At 31.6% G+C, this 21,453-nt stretch overlaps 2 protein-coding genes across 4 annotated transcripts in view; one reads left to right on the top strand and one right to left on the bottom strand.

Moving 5' to 3' along the window:
• Positions 1-9,314, bottom strand: part of Crb (cell polarity complex component crumbs) — a 37,284-nt gene extending 27,970 nt beyond the window's left edge. The window contains exon 1 of one of the 2 annotated variants that reach the window (XM_072889607.1): positions 8,945-9,314. In XM_072889607.1, coding sequence (XP_072745708.1) covers positions 8,945-8,993 — 49 coding nt within the window. In that variant the 5' untranslated portion in view covers positions 8,994-9,314. The remainder of the gene's footprint in view (positions 1-8,944) is intronic. The other variant, XM_072889608.1, reaches the window with a different exon arrangement.
• A 2,193-nt stretch (positions 9,315-11,507) lies between these two features.
• Positions 11,508-21,378, top strand: LOC140665230 (uncharacterized). 2 transcript variants are annotated; one of them, XM_072891067.1, is made up of 6 exons: positions 11,508-11,685; positions 12,700-13,746; positions 14,096-14,273; positions 14,412-14,705; positions 15,005-15,247; positions 16,142-21,378. In XM_072891067.1, exons 2-6 carry the CDS (start codon positions 12,701-12,703, stop codon positions 17,732-17,734), a joined length of 3,354 nt encoding a protein of 1,117 aa, XP_072747168.1. In that variant the 5' UTR covers positions 11,508-11,685; position 12,700; the 3' UTR covers positions 17,735-21,378. The 2 variants fall into 2 exon arrangements, with proteins under 2 accessions (XP_072747168.1, XP_072747167.1); XM_072891066.1 differs by having other exon boundaries at positions 16,139-21,378.
• The last annotated feature ends 75 nt before the right edge of the window (positions 21,379-21,453 follow it).

Raw genomic sequence — 21,453 nt, 5'->3', positions numbered from 1 at the left:
GTCCTATCAAGAATTCATATGTATAACAGATATACAATCGATGCGGCATTCCAAGGATAAGCACATTTTTTCGCGAATATGCGATGTATGTTTTGTATTTTTCTTAATATTGCAATATAGAAATATAATAGTTGTACTTTTACAGATCAGACAATCATCGATTACAAATGCTAGATGTATGAACAAACATAATAAATTAATATTTAGCATCTTCTCTCTTCCAATAAATTTCTTTTCTAATTTCAAATTAGTCTATGTAAAAACGAAACAGAATATGCGATATAAATGCAGTTTGAATTGTGATAAAATTGATTTTATATATTTATTATTATCGGTGATGAAAATTCAAATAAGGAAAAATGAACATGCAGACAACGCGCGGCAACATGACTTCATGCAATTTTATATGGTAACTCATAATAATGATAGAAGAGGATCCAGAATAAGATATGCAGTTGCATCTCTCTGTTGAGATTATATATCAGATATACAATATAGAGGGAAATCTAATTCACGCTTGCCATAAATGAATAGCTTAAGTATTATAAAAGTATTACAAATGTTTAAAATAATTTATCAGATAATAATCTAATTATATAATCATTAGCAAGGATATTCTACAATAGTGGTTTACAATTGTTAATATTTATTTTACATTAAAAATTTTTACTCTTTTTTTTCAGCGAGATAAAATTGAAACAGTAAACAATAAAATAAAAATATGCGTGTGTGTGTGTGTAATGAAACCAGGGTATTAAGGAAATTTTGTAAATAAATAATTAAAAAGGACTGTATATAAACTTTAAATTATTAAAATAGTTATTATAATAATTATTAATTGAGAATTTAATCTAATTTTTGTTTTTCTAGTCTTTAAATAATAAAAAGAATTTGGAAATTCAAGATTTATATAATAAATCATTATCAATATTTCAAGTATTCCGTATATGTGTAATATACATGTATTATTTTTGTAAAAACTATATGCAGAGAGAAAATATAAACAGTTGAACTTTCGCAAAAATAAGATATTAATACAAAAATATTGTATTTTTTTAATAAATTTTCTGATAAATCTTTTCATTTAAGAACTCCAAGAAAAGCACAAGGAAATCGTTGTAAAAATTCGTAAAAGAATCCATGTCAGTAATGACACTTAATTGTAAAACAAAGACAGCAAAATATAAAAATTATGAAATTAAAATTAGAAAACCATATATCAATGAACGTATATCGACCACCGATGATTCTTTTATATTTAGTATCACACAATCTTGATTTTATGATTTATTAAAGCTCTATATATATGTGTGTGTGTGTGTGTGTGTGTGTGTGTGTGTGTGTGTGTGTGTGTGTGTGTGTGTGTGTGTGTGTGTGTGTGTGTGTGTGTGTGTGTGTGTGTGTGTGTGTGTGTGTGTGTGTGTGTGTGTGTGTGTGTGTGTGTGTGTGTGTGTGTGTGTGTGTGTGTGTGTGTGTGTGTGTGTGTGTGTGTGTGTGTGTGTGTGTGTGTGTGTGTGTGTGTGTGTGTGTGTGTGTGTGTGTGTGTGTGTGTGTGTGTGTGTGTGTGTGTGTGTGTGTGTGTGTGTGTGTGTGTGTGTGTGTGTGTGTGTGTGTGTATATATATATATATATATATTGTAACTATTTGATATTTCTCTAATATCAAGTGACTCTAAATCAATTCCGTAAAATTCAGGTATCTTCAATCAGTACAATCAAATGAAGAAAAGTGTGTAATGTGTATTTTATAATTAATAAATTTAAGAAATAATTATTGCTTATATAAATAAGAATAGTTTCTAATATAATTTATACCATTTTTAATTTCTTGGTCGTATTTTATAATTAATCCTGCAGTTAGACATTCGTAAAGCCAAAGCATTTAGATTCAAAAAGTTCTTTTCATAACTTTAATAATATTCTTTTTTAGATTATATGATGTAAATTGGTATATACGTTATTTCTCATTCAATCTATCTTCAACTTCAGTGTTTAACACTTAGAAGAAAAATAGACATGTAATAAGAAAAATTAATTTAAAATTTTCGTTTACAATTTGTCTTTGTCACATAATTTCTTTTTTTATTTTAAACAATCACAAAAGAAGATACCATAAATAGTTTAAAAATACTTCCAATTTATCCTGTATATAATAAAAATATTTATAATATTGTACAACAAAGTATGGAAGAATTATAGCATGCGGAATTATTACATATGGTCGCTGATGAGTCAGCTGTTATGATACATGTCACATGTTTGCGAAAAAAAAGATAATATTCTAAATATTATCAAGGAAAAAACTTATTATAAATTAAATAAAAACTAAAAAAACTAAAATTAATTTAAAAAAAACCTACACAATAGATTTGAAAAAATATATATATATATATAAGAAAAAATGTATATATCTACGTATTTACGTAGGTACACGAAAAATTGTAAAACAATATATTGAGTTAAATTTTATAATTAAAGGAAAATAAAAAAAAAAATAAGACAATTTCCATTCTGAAATATGCTTAATAATTTACCGAGAAAATCATTAAAGTTAAAATATGTAGAGTCCATTCAACTTTTATTAATTCATTAATAAAATTAACAAGATAGTGCATTTAATTACTGTTTGCTGACAATGTTATTTTGGTGTTAAACGCATTTTCTTGTCGCTTTATTTAAGAAAGCAAATGCATAGAATTCGAGTCAAATAAGGTCTGTTAATTGTCCAAATTAGGTACGAGTGAGAGTTCTCGAGATCTGTGAAATGTCTTTGTTGGTGAAAATACTGGACTCCGAGGGTTCTGGCGCCACTCAAGACAGCCATGTGCTCTCTTTTTTCTTGCGATTATCATCCTGAGAAAAGTTAAGATCTTTATTCTTTTCGAACTAACACAGTACACTTTCCTGGAAAATTAATTAGAAGGATTTTTTCTTAAAATAATTATGTGTGTGAGTGTAACTTTTTTATTTACAATTAATTGTCTTGAACATAAAATCTTGAAAATATTACAATGAAATATTTATTTAGGCAAAACAAGGATTTATTTTTAGACAAATTACGCGCGCACAAGTTTTGCAGCAATTAGAAATTATTTTCCGGCGAATCGTTCTGTGAAATAATCGCGCGTTTTATTCGACTTCACCGACGAGTCGGAAGGTGTGTCGGAATTTATTTTTCACATTCGGATTTCGCGCGAGCGAGTGGAGCGTAATATTACGCAGCGCGAACCGGCTCTGTAATTTAACGCCGGTATCGTGCACATTCGTATGGATGCAACTTTCGTTCGATTCGCTGCGTTTTCCATCGCGACCGCGCTTTCGCAATCAATCGTATAGAAATACTTTATCTTTATAATCCTAGGTATTGAAATTGTTTCATGCTTGTATTGTACACACAACGTACGCGCGATATATATGTACATATATATATATATATATATATATATATATAGAGAGAGAGAGAGAGAGAAAGAGAGAGAGAAGGCTCTCTTATTTAAATAATTCCAAATCTTGTACAACACTTTATTCATTTATCCTCAATAACATGAATTAATATCGCTATAAAAATAATCTATTCCGTGTATGTTCTTTAAATATAAAAAAAAATATCTTGCGATTGTAACATGTAGAAAACTATTTTACATCGTGTACTTTACAGTTGATCATTAATCGTATTATAGCGAATTCGGTCATCCGCACTACACCACCCTAATGCATATTAAAGGCTGCTCTATATATGAAGTATTGTAAGTATAATGATGTAATATATAAACACTTTGATAATGGATAATGTATGTTCTACTAAAAAAAAATGACGGACAAATATATCATGATTGAATTTTAATTACTTAAAATGTTTATATAATTCCTTTTAATTTATATATCTTCATGTATAGCAGCCTTTAGTATGCACTAGTGCGGTATAGTGCGGATGATCGAATTTGCTATTAGAAATTTTTTTTTGAACGTGAACGACGTAAACTTAGGTAAAAGTCTTCTGAAAACTCTTTCATGTCCGCAGGTCCGTTTAAAATTGTGATATAATACAATAAACGTAAGGTGTGATGAGTATTAATTACGCTTGTGGCAGAAAACCGAGTTTAATACACTCGAGATATTTCACGGTCGTGACGAATTATTCGCAGAATTATTCGCGAAAACGCGACGAGCGACGAGGCGTCGTGTCAAGTACCGGCAAGTGCTCGATATAAAATTGACAGGCGACACGTAGAACAATTGCGTCACACACGTCCGCCTGTACTCTGTACTCTCATGCGAGATGACGTTCCGGTAAATGCTTTTTCAGAGAGAAAACGACGTATGTTTATGAAACTATCGACCTCTTCTGGCATGGCTATTGATATCGTGTATATACATATGTGCGCGATAAAGTCTGGAAACATCCTACGATCTCTCTCTTTAAATCTGTTCCGAAATTAAAAAGCGATGCAAAACACAGAACATTTCAAAAATAACATATTGTTATTAATATTAATAACATGTTGTTATTCTTTCAGTTTAAAAATTCCCGAATGATAAATGTTTCCTTATTACATCGAGATTTTAATAATCTATGTTTTATAATTAATTTTAATATAATTTTATTTTTTTCAATTATTTAATATAATTATTTAAATACACGTAACTGTTTTTATCTTTTTTTATATAAAACAAAAATAAATTTTGTCGAATTTATGAAATGTTGAATGGACGTCACGCGTTCTACAGAAGATGTGTTTGTATACATATATATGTATATGTATGTATATTCATCTGACAATGAATATCGCAAGCGTAATCCAATATTGCGCAGCAAATGCAGGCGTGTTATCATATTCTTTATCTTTATAAACGCAATTTTTTGACTGTATAAAATCTAGTACAAAGACTTATATGTAAGATAAAATGTTGAAATGGGACAAGGATTAATATTTTCCAATATATTCAGAATATTACAATCATAAAAATTATACGTTTCATATTTTTTACTCAAAAAAATTCTTAAATATCTGGAAAAATTTGACGTTTATTTACGGCATGCGCATCTTAAATATTTTTAAGTTATCTTAAGATATACTATAGTATACGATATTATAATACATTTACAATTATATTGATTTCTTTTCATTGATTGAGTATAGAGGTATGTGTGACTTTCATACTTTTTAAGCAAAGTAAATATTGTACAACATTATTATATAAATTATATACTGTTATATTTCAATCATTGGAATAAATTAATGTGATTATTTTCAATTAATTTATTTAAATTATTTATCGCGTGAAATCGAAATTTAAGATTCTGTAAATAAAATGTTTTAAGCTAATATTTTTATAATTGTAAGATTCTAAATTCATTGTTTAAAGAATTTTTCTCGATATTGTTTGAAAAATTGAAACGATATACTACGATTATACTACGAATGGTGCTCTTGTACAAATTCTCGCTTATCTAAACGTACTTTGATGTTTACATTTTCATATGAAAAGAATGCATAAATTGCGTGAGACACAGAAATTTCTAAACGGTGATAAGCCACATGTCGTCCTGATTTAAAATGTCTTTCACGGAGTGAACAAAACATATTTTCCTAACAATGAATTTGATGAGCTTTTACAGCTCTGAAAAATGGAACAATGTGCAAGAACTCGGCAAATATAAATATAATCCACTCACGAACAAAAAATTTTCAAAAAGTCACATTTATTTTTTTTAATAACTCGACACATATAAATGGAAAGTTTATTGTGATTAGTGTATGTTACTAAGTAAAAATCCAGTTTAATTATTATATACAATACATACATAATTTCTCCCCCTTTCTCTTAAAAACATAATAATTGTTACTTCAACAAATTATATTATATGTGTGACAATAAAAAATTCCAAAATTTAATTAATTTAAATAAAAACGCTTGTTTTTTTGTAATTGTCGTGTCTAGAGACGATGGGTCATCATAGTGGTCTCTCGGGTCGGTCACTGATCTACACCGGTGATCCCGAAGAGGTAAAAGTTTATACCGTTACGAAAGAGCACCGTTCCTCTCTCTCTCTCTCTCTCTCTCTCTCTCTCTCTCTTTTTCTCTCGTGCACGTTCACACGCGGTCAATGCACAACCGGAAAGATACGCATAAGAGCGGAAGCTCGCAGCTACATATTCATTGTCAGATCAGAAGAATATTTCGCTTGCGACATGTATGTAACAATCGTATATTTTTACAAAAAATTTTTTTATTTATACAAAAAAAAAAAAAAAAAAGTGCGGTCTCTTTTTTCTGAATAAAAAATTTTCCGACTTGAGAAAAAGTCATGCTGCATGCATTGTCAACGGTAAGGGAAAGTCCCCGGATGTTTCGTGCGATGAGACAATAATGTGTCTGTAAGCGTTTGTTTATTTCAAAAGTGCATTCTAAAAATTCTTAGAAAACGTAGGATTCTATTAAGTATTCCATAAAAATTTGTAAAAATTCTTGAAAAATTTATTTATTTTGATATAAAAATATAAACTAAACATTAAACACTTATGATTGTGTATGTACATGTGTATGCGTGCGTGAGTGCGTGTGTTGGTAAACTATACATATAATTAAAATTTTTGATCATTAAATTAGATGAAAATGACGATTGTAACGATTTAAAAAAATAAAATAAAATTGGATGCAACAGAATATAAGGAGAAAATTCGGATAGAAATAAGTCCTTGAGACATAAATAAAAAAAGAGTCTGCTTTCCTATTTGATGACAAAATTATCAAAAATTCTGTAAGAACAGCGCGATTACATCATGCTTTCAAAAATTTGATAGCATGTCTTCGATAGATTTAATTACTCCATTCCTTCGTTTAACTCAAATTCTAATCGCTAGTGATTTCATAAATACTTCTCATCATAACTCACATATATGTACACAATTGGAAGTAATTTTACATTTCAATGATGAAGTTGAAGTTTGTGTATGTGACAACACTCATAAAAATCACGAAATTAAATAACGGTTAATTATTTAATGATATTATATGTAATGATAATTTTTTTGTCTTTTAATCGTTCTTACAATTAGTTTGTAATTTTTAAAACGCAGTGCCTTATTAACAATGTTGAAATTTTTTCAAACAATTTATTCGAATAAATTTCGTGATATTTTACGATATTTGATTTTTCAAGATATTGTATCCAATTCTGTAACTAGATGTGCAAAACTGAGATAGTGTTACAAATGATTTAACATCATTATCTTTAAAAAAAATGTATCTAATAAATAGAGATGATAAAAATATTATTTCTGCAATTTTTATTTTCAATGCCTTTAAATGCTCCATTTTTTGCAAGTTTATCGCAGGATTGGTTGTACCTAACCAACCGATAGCGATTAATTTATGCTGCGATTAATATCGCATCGCACGCAACTCGAACTTTTATTCTCACATTCTTAATAATTGTTTATAATGTATTAAAAGAGAGCGCCTAACTGCTTTATCACATATTCGTTAGAAAACTCATCTATTATTCACATGCAAGTTATAACTTTCTCATATTCGTTATTATTATAATTTTCCAGTAATATCAAATATAAATTCACAAATGTAAATTTTTTCCTTTAGATATATAAAATAACTAATTATTAGACAACAATTTAAAAAAAATTAAATTTGACAATACCTTTGTGTTACGAATAAACGATTAAATTAATTTTAAATAATTGGAAACATAATAAAAAAAAGAAAATACCTGAAAATACGTGTTCAAAATGTTCAACGAAACTAGATGTTATTAATGTGTGACTTTATATGTAGAAATGCTACACACCTTATGTATAAAATAATAATTTATAATATTAATGTAATAAAATTCAATTTCAACGCGCTAAGGAAAAGTTTTCTTCATCATAGTATCTGGTATCGAACTCACTGGCGAGAGATTTCAATAGATTCAGCATGCTCCGTTTCGTTATCGTGTTGCGAGTTGCACGGAAAATATTGTGTAGAACCAAGGAAAATCTAGATCTAGATCTAATTGAACAAACTCAATTGTGCAATGGCAAAACTTTGAAAGTTTTTCGATATATAACTTGCAATATTTGAAATACCAAAGCTAATATAAAGCGTACACTTGGCAATGTGTTAATTTTTAATTTCAATTCGATTTTCTTCTAATTTCTCTTTTAAACTTTGTCTAATTTTTCTTCCAATTTCATTGTCTTTTTTATTTAATTCTATAATTTACAAGGATTTTAATCTCCTGACTTTATGACTTTTAGTCCTTTTGAAAAATATTATTTTCTTAGATATTCCACGATATCTTTGTTATTAAAATTTATGTGCGCCGGTTTGATTGAAAGGGCCATTCTGTTGACTAAAGGTTGGACTGTCAGACTTTTAAGTCTAGCACAATGCGCTCTTTTCAAAACAATATGTCAGGTCATGTCAAGTAAATGCAAGGTGCACGGAACTTTGTTTCAAGAAGGTGAATTCGTTCCTGCGTTACCGTCTCTCGCGATATAGGAATTATCTACTTACAACGTTTTATTATTCAAGTCTGTTGATATAATAAGAATTTTATTTTAAATATAATTTTTTCATGGGGCAAAATATTTTAGCACAAACATGAATCAAATTAACCATAAAGTTTACTCGATTCTCACGTTCACGTTTACTATAAATCCGTGCAAATCGTCATATATTTCGATTATAATTTCCATTCGAATTCGAGACCCTCGATAGCACGTATAAAGATGTAGTTGTAAATCAAAATATACGTGCGTGTATTTATATATACATATATATAAATATCAAAATGATTTGAAATATATTTCTAGAATAATGCAACTGGCGTTTAGACGCTTTCGGAGTTTGCATTGTCTGTGGCTTAGCGACGCTCATACAGCGATGGCGACCGCGTTGACTCGGCATGAGGGAGAGGGAGGGAGGAGGGAACTTGACTCACCTGCTACGACGTGTCGCGACCGCATTTTCCGGCTCCAGATCTTTTTCATCTTCTGCCTTTTTCTTTTTCACGCATTCACCATTCTAATGCTAGACTCTTCTCTGTTTTTATCGCTCACTTTTTTTTATTGCACTAAAAAATTACTTCCCCCTCCGAATTTTATTTTCCGACCTCCACTTTTTCACCTCTACACCCGCGCGCGCGCGTATACACCGCCAACTGACACCAACTTCGACCGACGACGAACGCTCGACGAACGAAACTGCGAACTCCAGAACTCCAGACTCCAGACTACGAGTCGCGTTACCACCGCCGCTTGCCGCTGCCGCCACCAGCCACTACACTACTACTCTATCACGCTACCGCTACCACACCACCACTACCCACCGTTGTCGCCGTGTTATGTATATGTTATAACGGCGGCGGTGGGCGGTGAACGGAGGGCGGAGGCAGGCAGAAAATGCTGCACGCTGCCATCTCGCTCGTCTTGGGCCACCTTACATGATCTCCATTATAAAACATTACTGTGTATGGGTTGGTAATCACGGTTACCTATCTACCTGTTCGTTTTACCTGCTCTTACTACTTGCGCGGTAGATACGAATAAGCGAACAAACAAGCGATTTTCTCCGCACTTATTGTTAGCCGAAATGGTATAAAAATGTCTTGCGTAATAATTCAAGAATGTACAGTTTTTGTGAATTTGTCTTTCTTTATGCAACAAAAAAAAAAAAAAATAACAAATCCATTTAAAACTTTACTAAAATTTTCGGCACATGGATTCTCAATAAAAGTTTGTCAAAATCGAAGAGAAAAATAATTTTGATAAATTGAATGTCCATCTATAAAAACTACATATGTATATATAATTATATATATATATATATATATAAAAGGAAAAAATTTGTACAACTATTGTAAAACATAGTACTATATATATACATATTGTGAAAACAGTAAACAACTAAAAATAAATAATACTACAAGATTTAAAATATTTCTCTTATGCATTTAATAAAAGATTTAAAAAAATAACGAAAAAATCATCTAGTACCAAGATTGCTTGATTGAACGCACCAAGAACGAACAGCAGAACTAAAAATGTTAATATTTTTGCTAATATTTTACATTACAAAGAAGTTTCGATAATTTTGCTTGAAAGAAGAGGAAAAACTTGTCTAGAGTTTATGTCACCTAACCCATGACATCTCACTGTCCTCTATTGAGATAATCGATAATTAACAATTATATTTTACCAATAAACGTGGCGTTTATTTTCACCGGATCACCAAGTACTTTCATCTTATTTTTGAATTAATAAAAAGTGAAGAATTCAAAACAAAGCAAATTAATACGTAATTAAATTAATTATTTTTTAGTCTTTTCATTGTTGGAACAAAAATACTTATTATGTCTATATTTTATTAACCTGAATATTTGATGCAATTATAAACGTTGTTACTTGTAAAAATAAATATGTGCTTATATTTGTAATAATTATGTCGCTGTAAATCAAAACACTCTGTAATCAACATCTATAATAGATTTATAATGGATATACATAAACGTATTTTTAGAAGCTTGAGAAAGAACGTCGTATCATCTCGAAACGCGTTGCGTATATTTCGCCGCGTTAATCTCAATATAGTTTATAATTGCATTACTTTAAACGGAATAAGCGGGTAATATATAATAAATGCCCTATATATTAAATATGCTCGTAAAATGTAGACGTCTAGTGTCAACATGTGTTGTGAATTCAGATTGATCAAATTTTTCACATCACATTTCACGTTTAGTTAACTTTGCCTTTTTCCGCGCATTCATCGAACCGCTTGTTTTATATACTTATATTAGCAACTTTTTTTGTAAATATATATATTTTCTGCATTTGGAATAAGTATATGTTTGATCGCGCAAGCATTATTTGTCAAACGATAAAATATCAATATATAAAATGAGGAGAAAACAATTTACCCCGACTATCTCGATGAGCGAATTCTCTGGACGAATCAACATCCCGCAGTTGCAGAATTGAATGCAAATTCGGATGCAAAAATAAATATCCGTGTACCGATACGCGTGTCTTGAACTGGCCGGAATAAACGCACAAATATTTTTTTTCTTTATCATATTTCGACGAAACCGACACAACTCATTACCGCGTTCAAACACCACTGGATATTATTGTTCGTGCTTAAACATAAATAATAGGTTTACGACACGATGGCGCCATCTTACATCGGCAAAGCGAGACAAATTGAATATGACGTAATGACTTCTGCACATGGGACGCGGTGGCCAATCACCGTCTTGTTTTTCTGATAAAACTATTTAGTATCACCAGATAGCAAAACTGTGATTGGTCACCGTATCGCCGTGTCGTCGCTTGTATATATGTATTATAATATCTTAGCTAAAAAGAGACAGAGATCCAACCACTGCTATGTGTCTCCCTCTAATTTACGGACACAACGTTCTTTGTTTATAAAACAGAGAAGGTTCGCTCCAGTATGTTATAGAGCTCAGTGGTCTATATATTTGAAATGTTTATGTTCAGGCAGCCGTTTTAGACTCTTGACCGTTTGAGTCGCTACTTGCTACTTGCTGTCACGAAAATGTCAGCTCGTTTAAGCTCGTTGGTGGTGACTTACGCTAGGTCTATAGCGTTTTGTGTAAATTAACTTTTCGTCTCGTGTTTACTGAGACGATCGATCGCGTTTTGCTCGGTCTACGAGCAGGTGAGTTAGAGTAGATGCACGCTTATTGAATAACTCGTGTTCGGCGATCATTGATCGCCGATCGCCGATTTTTTAATGGAAGCAGGTTAAGTGCATTCTATTGTCGCTGCATCCTGTCCATTTGTCCATCTGTGTCCATGTGTCCCTGTCCCCTGTCCCCTGTCCCCTGTCCTCTTTTTGTGATAATAATTCTAAACATTAGATGTAGATTAGCATTTCTGTGCTTTTGGTTGATATCATTTTGATAATCAACGGATAAAATTCTGCTTTCAAGTGCACTTTCTAATGTGTATGACTCATTGCTGCTGATAAGGATGTAAAGAGGCTAGAATAGAAATGCTTTCTATTCTAGAGAATATCTGTCTATCGACTAGTTTATTGACAGTAAGAATTTGCGATAATTTTTAAATGACTTTGTATTTGTAATGAATGGAATTGTAGAATCTGGTATAATTTATAATTTTGTTATTTTACAATTAATATGTTACAGGGAGAGAGAGAGAGAGAGAGAGAGAGAAAGAGAGAGAGAAATGTAAATAAACTTACAAAGATATAAATGTCAGAGATAATAAATTTATATACTTTTGAACATATCACTCTGATATTATCTAGTTATAATACATGTAATATAAATGTGTAAATTATGTTAATTAGTTGTATTGAAAAATAATGAATTATAATCACTTTTTAAATAATTACGTAAACAATATTGCTCAACAAATTACTTTTCTTTTTGTAAATATATTATTATAAAACAATTATTTCTCTTTGCTGTAATTATGCTGTAGATACACATTACATTAGGAGATAATATATGTATGTTGAAAAAGATTTTATAAATGATAGTTATTTATATATACGTTATATATGTTGAGCATATTGGAAGATATAAAATAATAATTAAATATAAGTTCTGTTACACTAGAATTGTATTGAAAACAGACAGCGCATTCAAAGATATAAAATAATAGTTTTTTGCGTCAATAATAAGAAGACGTTACACATATGTTACAGAATGATGGAGGAACCACTAAACCAAGGCGCTTCGCCGTCTAGCAGTGGCAACTTTTCGGCAGGTGGTAGCGGTGATCTCACTTCGTCTAACATAGTGAGTTTGGATGAAAGGATATTGGATATCACATCGCGACACACTTTAAACGTTCTCAGGACACCGCCTACCAAAAAGGCCAAGAGAGTTCGATTTTTTCGCAATGGAGATAAATATTATACGGGCGTGGTAATGGCAGTAACGCCAGAAAGATATCGCAGCTTCGACAGCCTTGCGTCTGACCTGACACGTGCCTTGGTGTCGAGCGTGACCCTACCGAACGGTGTTCGTGCGATCTATACCATGGACGGCCGTAAGGTGCAGAGCGTTAGCGACTTGGAAGACGGCAAGTGTTACGTGGTGTCTGGTCAAGGTGAGATCTTCAAGAAGGTCGAATATTCGGCATCCAAGGTCCGCCGAGGGAGCTCTTTATCCGGACTACCGCAGTCGCCAGCAGCTAGCGGTAGCGGCGGTGGTACCGGTAGGCAGATCAGCGCCATTCCGCTGTGCGTGAAAGCACGCATCGTGACGCTGATCCGCCACGGTACCAAGCCGCGTAAAGTGGTGAGATTGTTGCTGAACAAACGTAATGCGCCGAGTCTTGAGCATGCGATGGAGGCGATTACAGAAGCGGTGAAACTTGACTCTGGAGCGGTAAGAAAGGTGTACACATTGTCGGGTCAGCAAGTCACTTCGCTCGAGCAATTTTTCGACAATGACGACATCTTCGTGGCCTATGGTCCGGAGAAGTCTATACAAGAAGACTTTGAGCTAGATTTCGAGGAAAGTAAATGCGTGCAGAGTTTTCGACGATGTCCATGGAGCTCTAAGCGACAGAGCGGTCCGATGCCACGTATGCCGAGAAAGTCTGGCAAGAAGATGCTCACTACGCCGCAAGTCAGGACTCCTAGTCCGTCATCTTTAATACTGCCTCAACCACTGAGATTACACTATACTGTGGGGCATGTCATTGGAGATGGAAACTTTGCTGTCGTTAGGCATTGCATTCATAAGTAAGTATAAGTATATATAATATACATAATGTATAATTTAATATATATAAGTTTTTTTTTTAATACAAATGATAAAATCTTTAATTTAAACTTAAGAAAATACATCCAATAATTATTTTATGAATGACAAATAATTATATATGACATATAAAAAGAAGATTTAATAAGGATTTATATAAAAGGGGAGATGGAGAAATATTATAATTAATATAAAAAGTAGTATTAATTTATTTTAAATCTTTTTATTATCTTAGCCCCAAAGATATTTTTTTTAACTTAGCCGATTAATAATTAATTTAAAAACAAGATACATGTAAAACATAATATATTCAAGTTAATGATATTTTAGATCTACTGGTACTGAATATGCTATGAAAATTGTGGATAAATACAAGTGTCAAGGGAAAGAAACAATGCTAGCAAGCGAGGTGGCGATCTTGAGGCAAGTCTGCCATCCCAATATAATTAGCTTGATTGCGGAGCAAGAGACTGCTGATCAGCTGTTTTTAGTCATGGAACTCGTCAAGGTGCGTTGAAATAAAATAAAAGCTTAATGGAGCTTCATGGTCATTAATTTAATTTAATTCAATTCAATTAACACAACACACTAACGTAATAATTAAAGAAATGTTAACGATAGGAATTATAACGCTATTTGCTTTTAGGGGGGAGATTTGTTTGACGCAATCGCAGCTGCGACGAAATTTTCTGAAGCAGAGGCAAGTGTGATGATTGGACACCTGACTTCCGCTTTGGCTTATTTACATTCACATCACATTGTACATCGCGATGTTAAACCGGAAAATCTCCTAGTTGAAATGGATGGTAGTCACGTTAGATGCTTGAAACTGGGTGACTTTGGACTCGCACAAGTAGTGCGAGAACCTTTATATACTGTTTGTGGTACTCCCACTTATGTGGCACCTGAAATTCTCGCCGAAACCGGATATGGTTTGAAAGTATGTTTATAATATTTTTTTAGTATTTTTAGTATTTCTTTTAATGCACACACACACACACATATAAACATATAAATTCACTAATTAAGAATGATGAATTAAAATTATTAACTTGTTTTCTGAATTAATTTAATTTCTCATACATATATGTATGTAAGAAATATTTACTTAAAAATAAATAAATAAATTTTTTATTTTGCCGTCTAAACATATTATTCAGTATATAGTAGATTAGATTTTTTTTTCTTTTTTTTTTGAAAACATTTCATATAAAATAAATCTTATTTATTTGTTTTTAGATTGATGTATGGGCAGCTGGAGTGATTCTGTACATTCTTCTGTGTGGCTTTCCACCTTTCGTATCGGTAGAGAATGAACAGGAGGAGCTGTTCGAGCGTATTCTGAGCGGCCAGTATGAATTTACATCACCATACTGGGACACAGTATCGGATTCGGCAAAGCAACTAATTTCGAACATGCTGCAAGCACAACCGGAACTTCGCTTCAGTGCTGAGGATGTGTTAGATCATCCGTGGCTCGCGGTAACTGTCACTAGTATACATATATTATTTTGTATTATATCTTACGAGTTAGAAAAATCAATCCTGCCGCGTTGCTTGTACTCCTGCATGGCTTAAAATTTTTTTCTCATTCGCATCGAAAATAAGATTAATATTGGATAGTTTTTGCCTACATAGAACGTTTGCTATCGCATTTATTATTTTGAGCACGATTTCTTTCGCCAACATTACGCTACATGAAAAGATGAGATAGCACACAGACAATATATCTACTTATAAATTATACATATATCATATATTGTATAAATATAATGTATTTTTTAAAATAATTTTTGAATGATAAGAGAAGATTCGCATAAATTTCTACTTTTAATCAAGTACATATTCTTTATTATATATAGTAGCATGCTAGCTATCTATCAATTTTTCTATTAAATTCTCATTTGAAAAATTTATCTTTTTTGAAAGTGCTGACTATTTTTACTGCACAAAAAAATGACATTACTCTTATGGGACAATCTAATATATGTATGTATATAAATTGTGTATATATATATATATATATATATATATATATATATATATATATATATACACACATGTAGGCATATATACATTTTTTTGAAAATAGATTTAATTCATTTATATAGAAATATAATTATTTAAGAAACTATCTCTCTCTTTCTCTCTTTCTTTTTCTTTTTCTTTCTTTTCAAATTCGTCATTTAGAAATTTTCTCTGCTTTATTCTGGGCGGGATTTTTATATTACGAGCGTGGTGTGAGCGAAAACCTATCCATCGCACTTTGTTAGCTTCATTTCGATTACACGAAGACTAAGGAAGCTTCCGTAGTGGTTTGCTGTATCTGTAGCAGTGCTTTTTCTTTTCTTTTGTCCCGCCTCTGTATATCAGCAGAGCTTTCTAGGAGGCGAGCAGACCGCAGCAGCAACCACCGACGCACCGACGGAGCAATACCGGAATCAGCAGTGTAAGCCGATAAGGCTGGCTACTTTTGAATTCGACTTTAAAAAGCAGCGTAGTCAACAGCAGGAGAACGATCATGTCAAAACAAGAATTGAATGGAAAGATGTCAATCATCGCGACGCACTGGAGCTTATCAACATCTCGAGAAAGCAAGATAAACAGGATTGCGACGAGATCGATTTCACTAACGGCAATCACAGCGAGGATGAGCCGGTGTTCCTTAGTCCTGATTGTTTGAGAAACATTCACAGCTTGAGCCGATCGATGCACGATCTGATAAATAATTTGAATGACAATAGAATGCAACGGTGTCGTCTCAAGTCGCAAAGCGCTACTTCTTCGCTCAACAGTATTTCGGAAAATTTAAACACATGTAATTATCGTAGCAGTTTGTCAACTTATTGCGATGAAGTTACTATAAAGGCTACTGCAACTCCCATTAACCATCGAGACGAAGAAAAGAATGAAAAGTCGTCGAAGGAAACAAATTATCTCGACTTAAACTGCGAGACGCCCAAGTCGTCGAGTAAATTTGCCGCTGCGAATTGGCACAGTAAATGCAATAAAAAAAAATTGTGCGGTACGAGTCGCGATAATAGCGAGAGCAGGTTTAATAATGATGACTTTCGCAATAGTAACACGACCGTCTCAACGTCGAGCAACAGTTTAACCGGTGATAGTTCGACTGGCAACGACATCGAGACTTCCGATAGTTTTGTAAATATTCAATTCGCGCGTTTGACACGCGGACAAAAATCAAGCTCGACGCAAAGCATGGAGTCAACTGATAGCTTCGAAAATGTAAGCTTCCGATACGCGCAGCAAAATAACTGTCTTGTGGATCATTCTTTGCAAATTTCTTCGAAACTCACAGTTAATCAGGATCAGGATCAGAATAAGTCCGTCACGAAGATGCTACAGCCCCGAATGCAATATTCAACTGCCCTGAACGCATTGAGGTCGCCCAAGTTGGACATTCAGCTTGATAAGAAAGACTGCAACAATTTGAGAGTTCAAGAAACAGACAAATGTGTAAAGAACGAACCGGTAAAGCTGCGCCATGAAAGATATATTAATAAGAAAAACCCGATAGAGTCGAGAAATGTCAGGAGCAAGAGATACAGTTGCTACTCACCGTGCACGCCAAAAAGATCACCTGACGAAATACACAGTGGCGACCAAGTTACGACGCGAAAGTTTAGTTCAACCGATGAATTGCGCGATGAAGTTAGGCAGAAGCCGACGACGCGGACGAAGCGATTCAGCTTATTCTACACTCCGCAGCCATTAAGAAAGACGTACGAGGGCGAGGCAAAAACAGGGAGGATCGCGTGCAAGCCGGTCAGTCGCGCTCAAAAGTCTGAGAGCAAAAGAAGGGACGGAGAAGAAGTTGAGAAGGAGAGATTAGATAAAAGCCGAAGATCGGTGATTGACGCTTCGACAGTCGCCAGTAGAAGCAAATCCAACCGGCAGAATATTCACGTGAGACCGAGTGCTTTAGTGAATGCAAACAGGACAAAGTGATGACGAATGGTGAAGGCTTAAGGTGGTTAGTAGTACCGAGGATATGTGAACATTTAATCACTGATGCACGAAATCCAAAGTTCAGTGTAATTGCTTTAAAAGTGAAGCACCAATTGTGCAATGGTAATGTTGGTTGAAGCAATTAAAACTGATCAATGCTTTCTGGCGCAAGACGACCGGAAAGGCAAGTCTCGTCGAAATCGAAGACTATCTTCCTAATTATACGTATATGCGCGTCAAGAAGTTTTGCATCACTTTAAATTCTATTAAATTGCGTCTGAAATGAGAAAGTAGCTAAAGTAACAATTGGCACATCAAGAAATGATCTATTAAATCTATTAAATCTTTTTTAAAAATTTTTTGAGTCTCACAATTCCTAGAGATTTTAAATTTGCAAATCTAAAATCTACAGATATAAACGGCTTCAACGAAAAGTAAACAAAAACTAAGCTTTGAAAACAATTATTGTACAATAATTTCTTCTTCAGTTATCTAGAGAAGCAAAATATTAAATAAAACTACAAACAAATTATATAATAATTATATTAAGATTCGAAAGTTACAATATCTCTTTGTTAAGAATATTTTCTTTGATAAAAAAAAGTAGTATTGTAAAATGATTTAACTGAAAATATATTTCTACAAAATATAGTTATATTTTTTATTGATCTATGATTCTATTGATGCAAGAAAAGATCTTCAAACTTTGTAGGTAATATATAATAGCGTAAAATATTGAGAATGCAAGACTTTTCAGATGCGCATATATTTCCACAGAATTCCTGTTACTGTTGAAAACTAAATAACAGAGACCAAAGACAGATATATAAAGGCAAAGTGCGAGAGTTTTAATAAAAAATAATGATGAGAAACCGGATTAAATATATTATATACGCATAACTTAGACTTACCAGTGTTAATTTTCGGGATTAATCTGAAAGATCTGCGAACAATTATTCCCGGTTGCAATACGTCCTTTTTTTAGAAATATCCTTTTATAGAATATAAGAATAAACAATGTATATTAATTAATTTTAATTATAATGCTAACCGATGTTGATACAATTGGTTCTGAATCATCCAGCATTGGAAGCAGATTGTAACAAAATATTATTGAAAAGTATATTGAATAATGTGGATCTTGATTGTGAGAGTAACGATGATGATAGAGATTGAAACGGGCGGGCTTCGAATTAAAAACAAAACATGCCAAATGCATTTAAGTAGATTATTTTGTATCGAATATTCGCATAAGTCTAGCTGTAGGTAAAAAAGCATATAAATGGAGTATTGTATTAATCCTTTCGTTTCCATAACGCGAAAGAAATTTTAAGTGGTAAAAATTAATTTTATTAGTCTTTAGTGTGCTTGTTTATATAATATTATTGGTTACATATTTCGTTTTAAATTAAATTCGTCTTAAGTAGGAATACGACTTTAGACTAAAAGATATATTGAATAATGTCTTGATAGGTAAAATGTAAGATTGAAAAAATGAAGTAGTAGAAGATCAAAAATTTAAAAAGATTAGTCTTTAATTTTTAAAAAGATGCAAGTAGATTGGCATTAATAACAATACCGCAAGAATTTTCACAGACAAAATGAATTAGGCGATTTTGAAATATTGCATAAATGTAGTGCATATTAAATTTGTGCTCAAGAAAAGATAAGAAGAGAATTATTTTTGTAAAGATCGTGAAATCATATTCTACTAATAAAATATGACATTGATAAATTGACGAACAAGTGCATGCACTGTTGCAAAAGGGAAGAAATATGGCTATTATTAAAATTATTTTTATAGATGTTGATAAGAAAGTAAAAGACAAACATTGACAAAGTCATTTTAATCAAGTTAATAAAAAAGTATACTTTAATTAATTTGAAATTAAGTTCACTAAATTAACAAAAGTATCTGTTTCTGAAAATAATTAAGAATTGTGCTTGTAACACATACCAATTTCACACAAGTGCGCACAAAATTATTTTTACATTTTTATATTTTTTATAGCTTATGAAATATGTATATATATATATACCAATATTTTTTAATTCTAGATTAAAACAGTTAAGAGCACAAATATTTTAAATTTAAATTATATTGGAATTAAAACATAGTACAAAATAAAATTGGAATTTTTGGAAATTCCAAAAATAAAAAGATAAAAAAGATTTCTCAGCAATATTAGAAAGTAAATTTCTCTGGAATATATAAAAGTATCTGTCAAAATTCTTCTTGATTCAATTAAGAGAATCATCAATATTATTTTAATATAGTGCTCTGTACCACTCGATTGCTAATAATATATAGTCTCACTTTTCTACAGCGATTCTTCAATTATGATTTTTGTAACGCGCTCGTGTGATATCTGATGTTGAAAAATTATGTATATAATTGTATTGACATGTGTAAGACTCGGTTACTTGTGAAATAATAGAATAGAAATAATGTCGTTACTGTGATTTGTTCGCTCGTCATTTGTTTACTCGCGGAATTCCGATTTTTATAATTTATATTCGCCAATTTCTTAATAATTGATTTATTGATACAATGAATTAGTATTTTTTTGTTCTCGTTTCGTAGTTTTATCCTTAATATCGTAATAAGCACACCGTAGTCTTAAAAGTGATTCACGCCAAATATTAAGATGCGTACATATTGTGACTTTAGCTATTTACTATTTATATTATATTTTATTATTATTTTATTATTATTATTATTATTATACATATATAAATATAAATATGATATTCGCACGAAGGAAGGTCGCGTATTGATATCGCGCAATTCTCTGTTTGCGAATCAACTACATCTGTTTGATTTGCGATTTGCAAGAACAAAATTTAAAAACAATGTAACATCTATGTCAGGTTTGTGATATTAAATTCGGGTTTATTTATTTCTTTCAAATAATACGCACTTTCTATTCTGTACAAATATGACGAATAAAATGTTTTAATAACTCTAATTGTAAGTAAATGTAAAATACGTTTGAGTCAATTCTACTATGAATGCTGATTAATTTTAATTAAATCGAAATTTAATGAAATGTATTCAATAAATTAATGAAATAATTAATATATAATTATGAACATTACAATTTTTCTTTAATTTAACAAATTTTATTTAAATTTCCTTACGATTTTATTTGTCGTTATAATTTTCAATAAAATTAAATGTTTGAATTATATGAAACTCTCTTTGTCAGATTCATCGAGACAAAATTATGATAATTTTCTGCATTATTAATGTGTATAAACAAGCGATTACAACATATATGTATTACATGTGCAATCGATTGCATCGATTTGCATGTGATGCTCCAGGGTAACCAAAAGAGAATTTATATTTTATTAATATTTCAATTATTCTATATTATTAATTAACACGCACGCATACAAATAATAAATATACATCACCATAAATGCATTTTCAAATATATTTAACTGTACTGCCACGAAGTTCTCGTTATATCTATATTGAAAAATATAATTACAGATATCTCTCTCCCTCTCTCTCTCTCTCTTTCTCTTTCTCTCTCTGCCTGTCTGCTGTCTTTCTCTTATGTTCGTTTTTGTGTGTGCAAGTCTCTGTTTACATTATTCTTCTAATAATTTTTTCATCATTTCTCACGTTGATTTACTACACAAGATTACTCAAAATCCGAATATGCTGTTGTATATAATAATTATAATATCATTATATATATTAATAAATT

The sequence above is a fragment of the Anoplolepis gracilipes genome, chromosome 4 (assembly GCF_047496725.1).
Source record: "Anoplolepis gracilipes chromosome 4, ASM4749672v1, whole genome shotgun sequence".
Lineage (NCBI taxonomy): Eukaryota > Metazoa > Arthropoda > Insecta > Hymenoptera > Formicidae > Anoplolepis > Anoplolepis gracilipes.
Note: the sequence above shows the minus strand (reverse complement) of the source record. Positions and strands in the feature narration are given on the sequence as shown.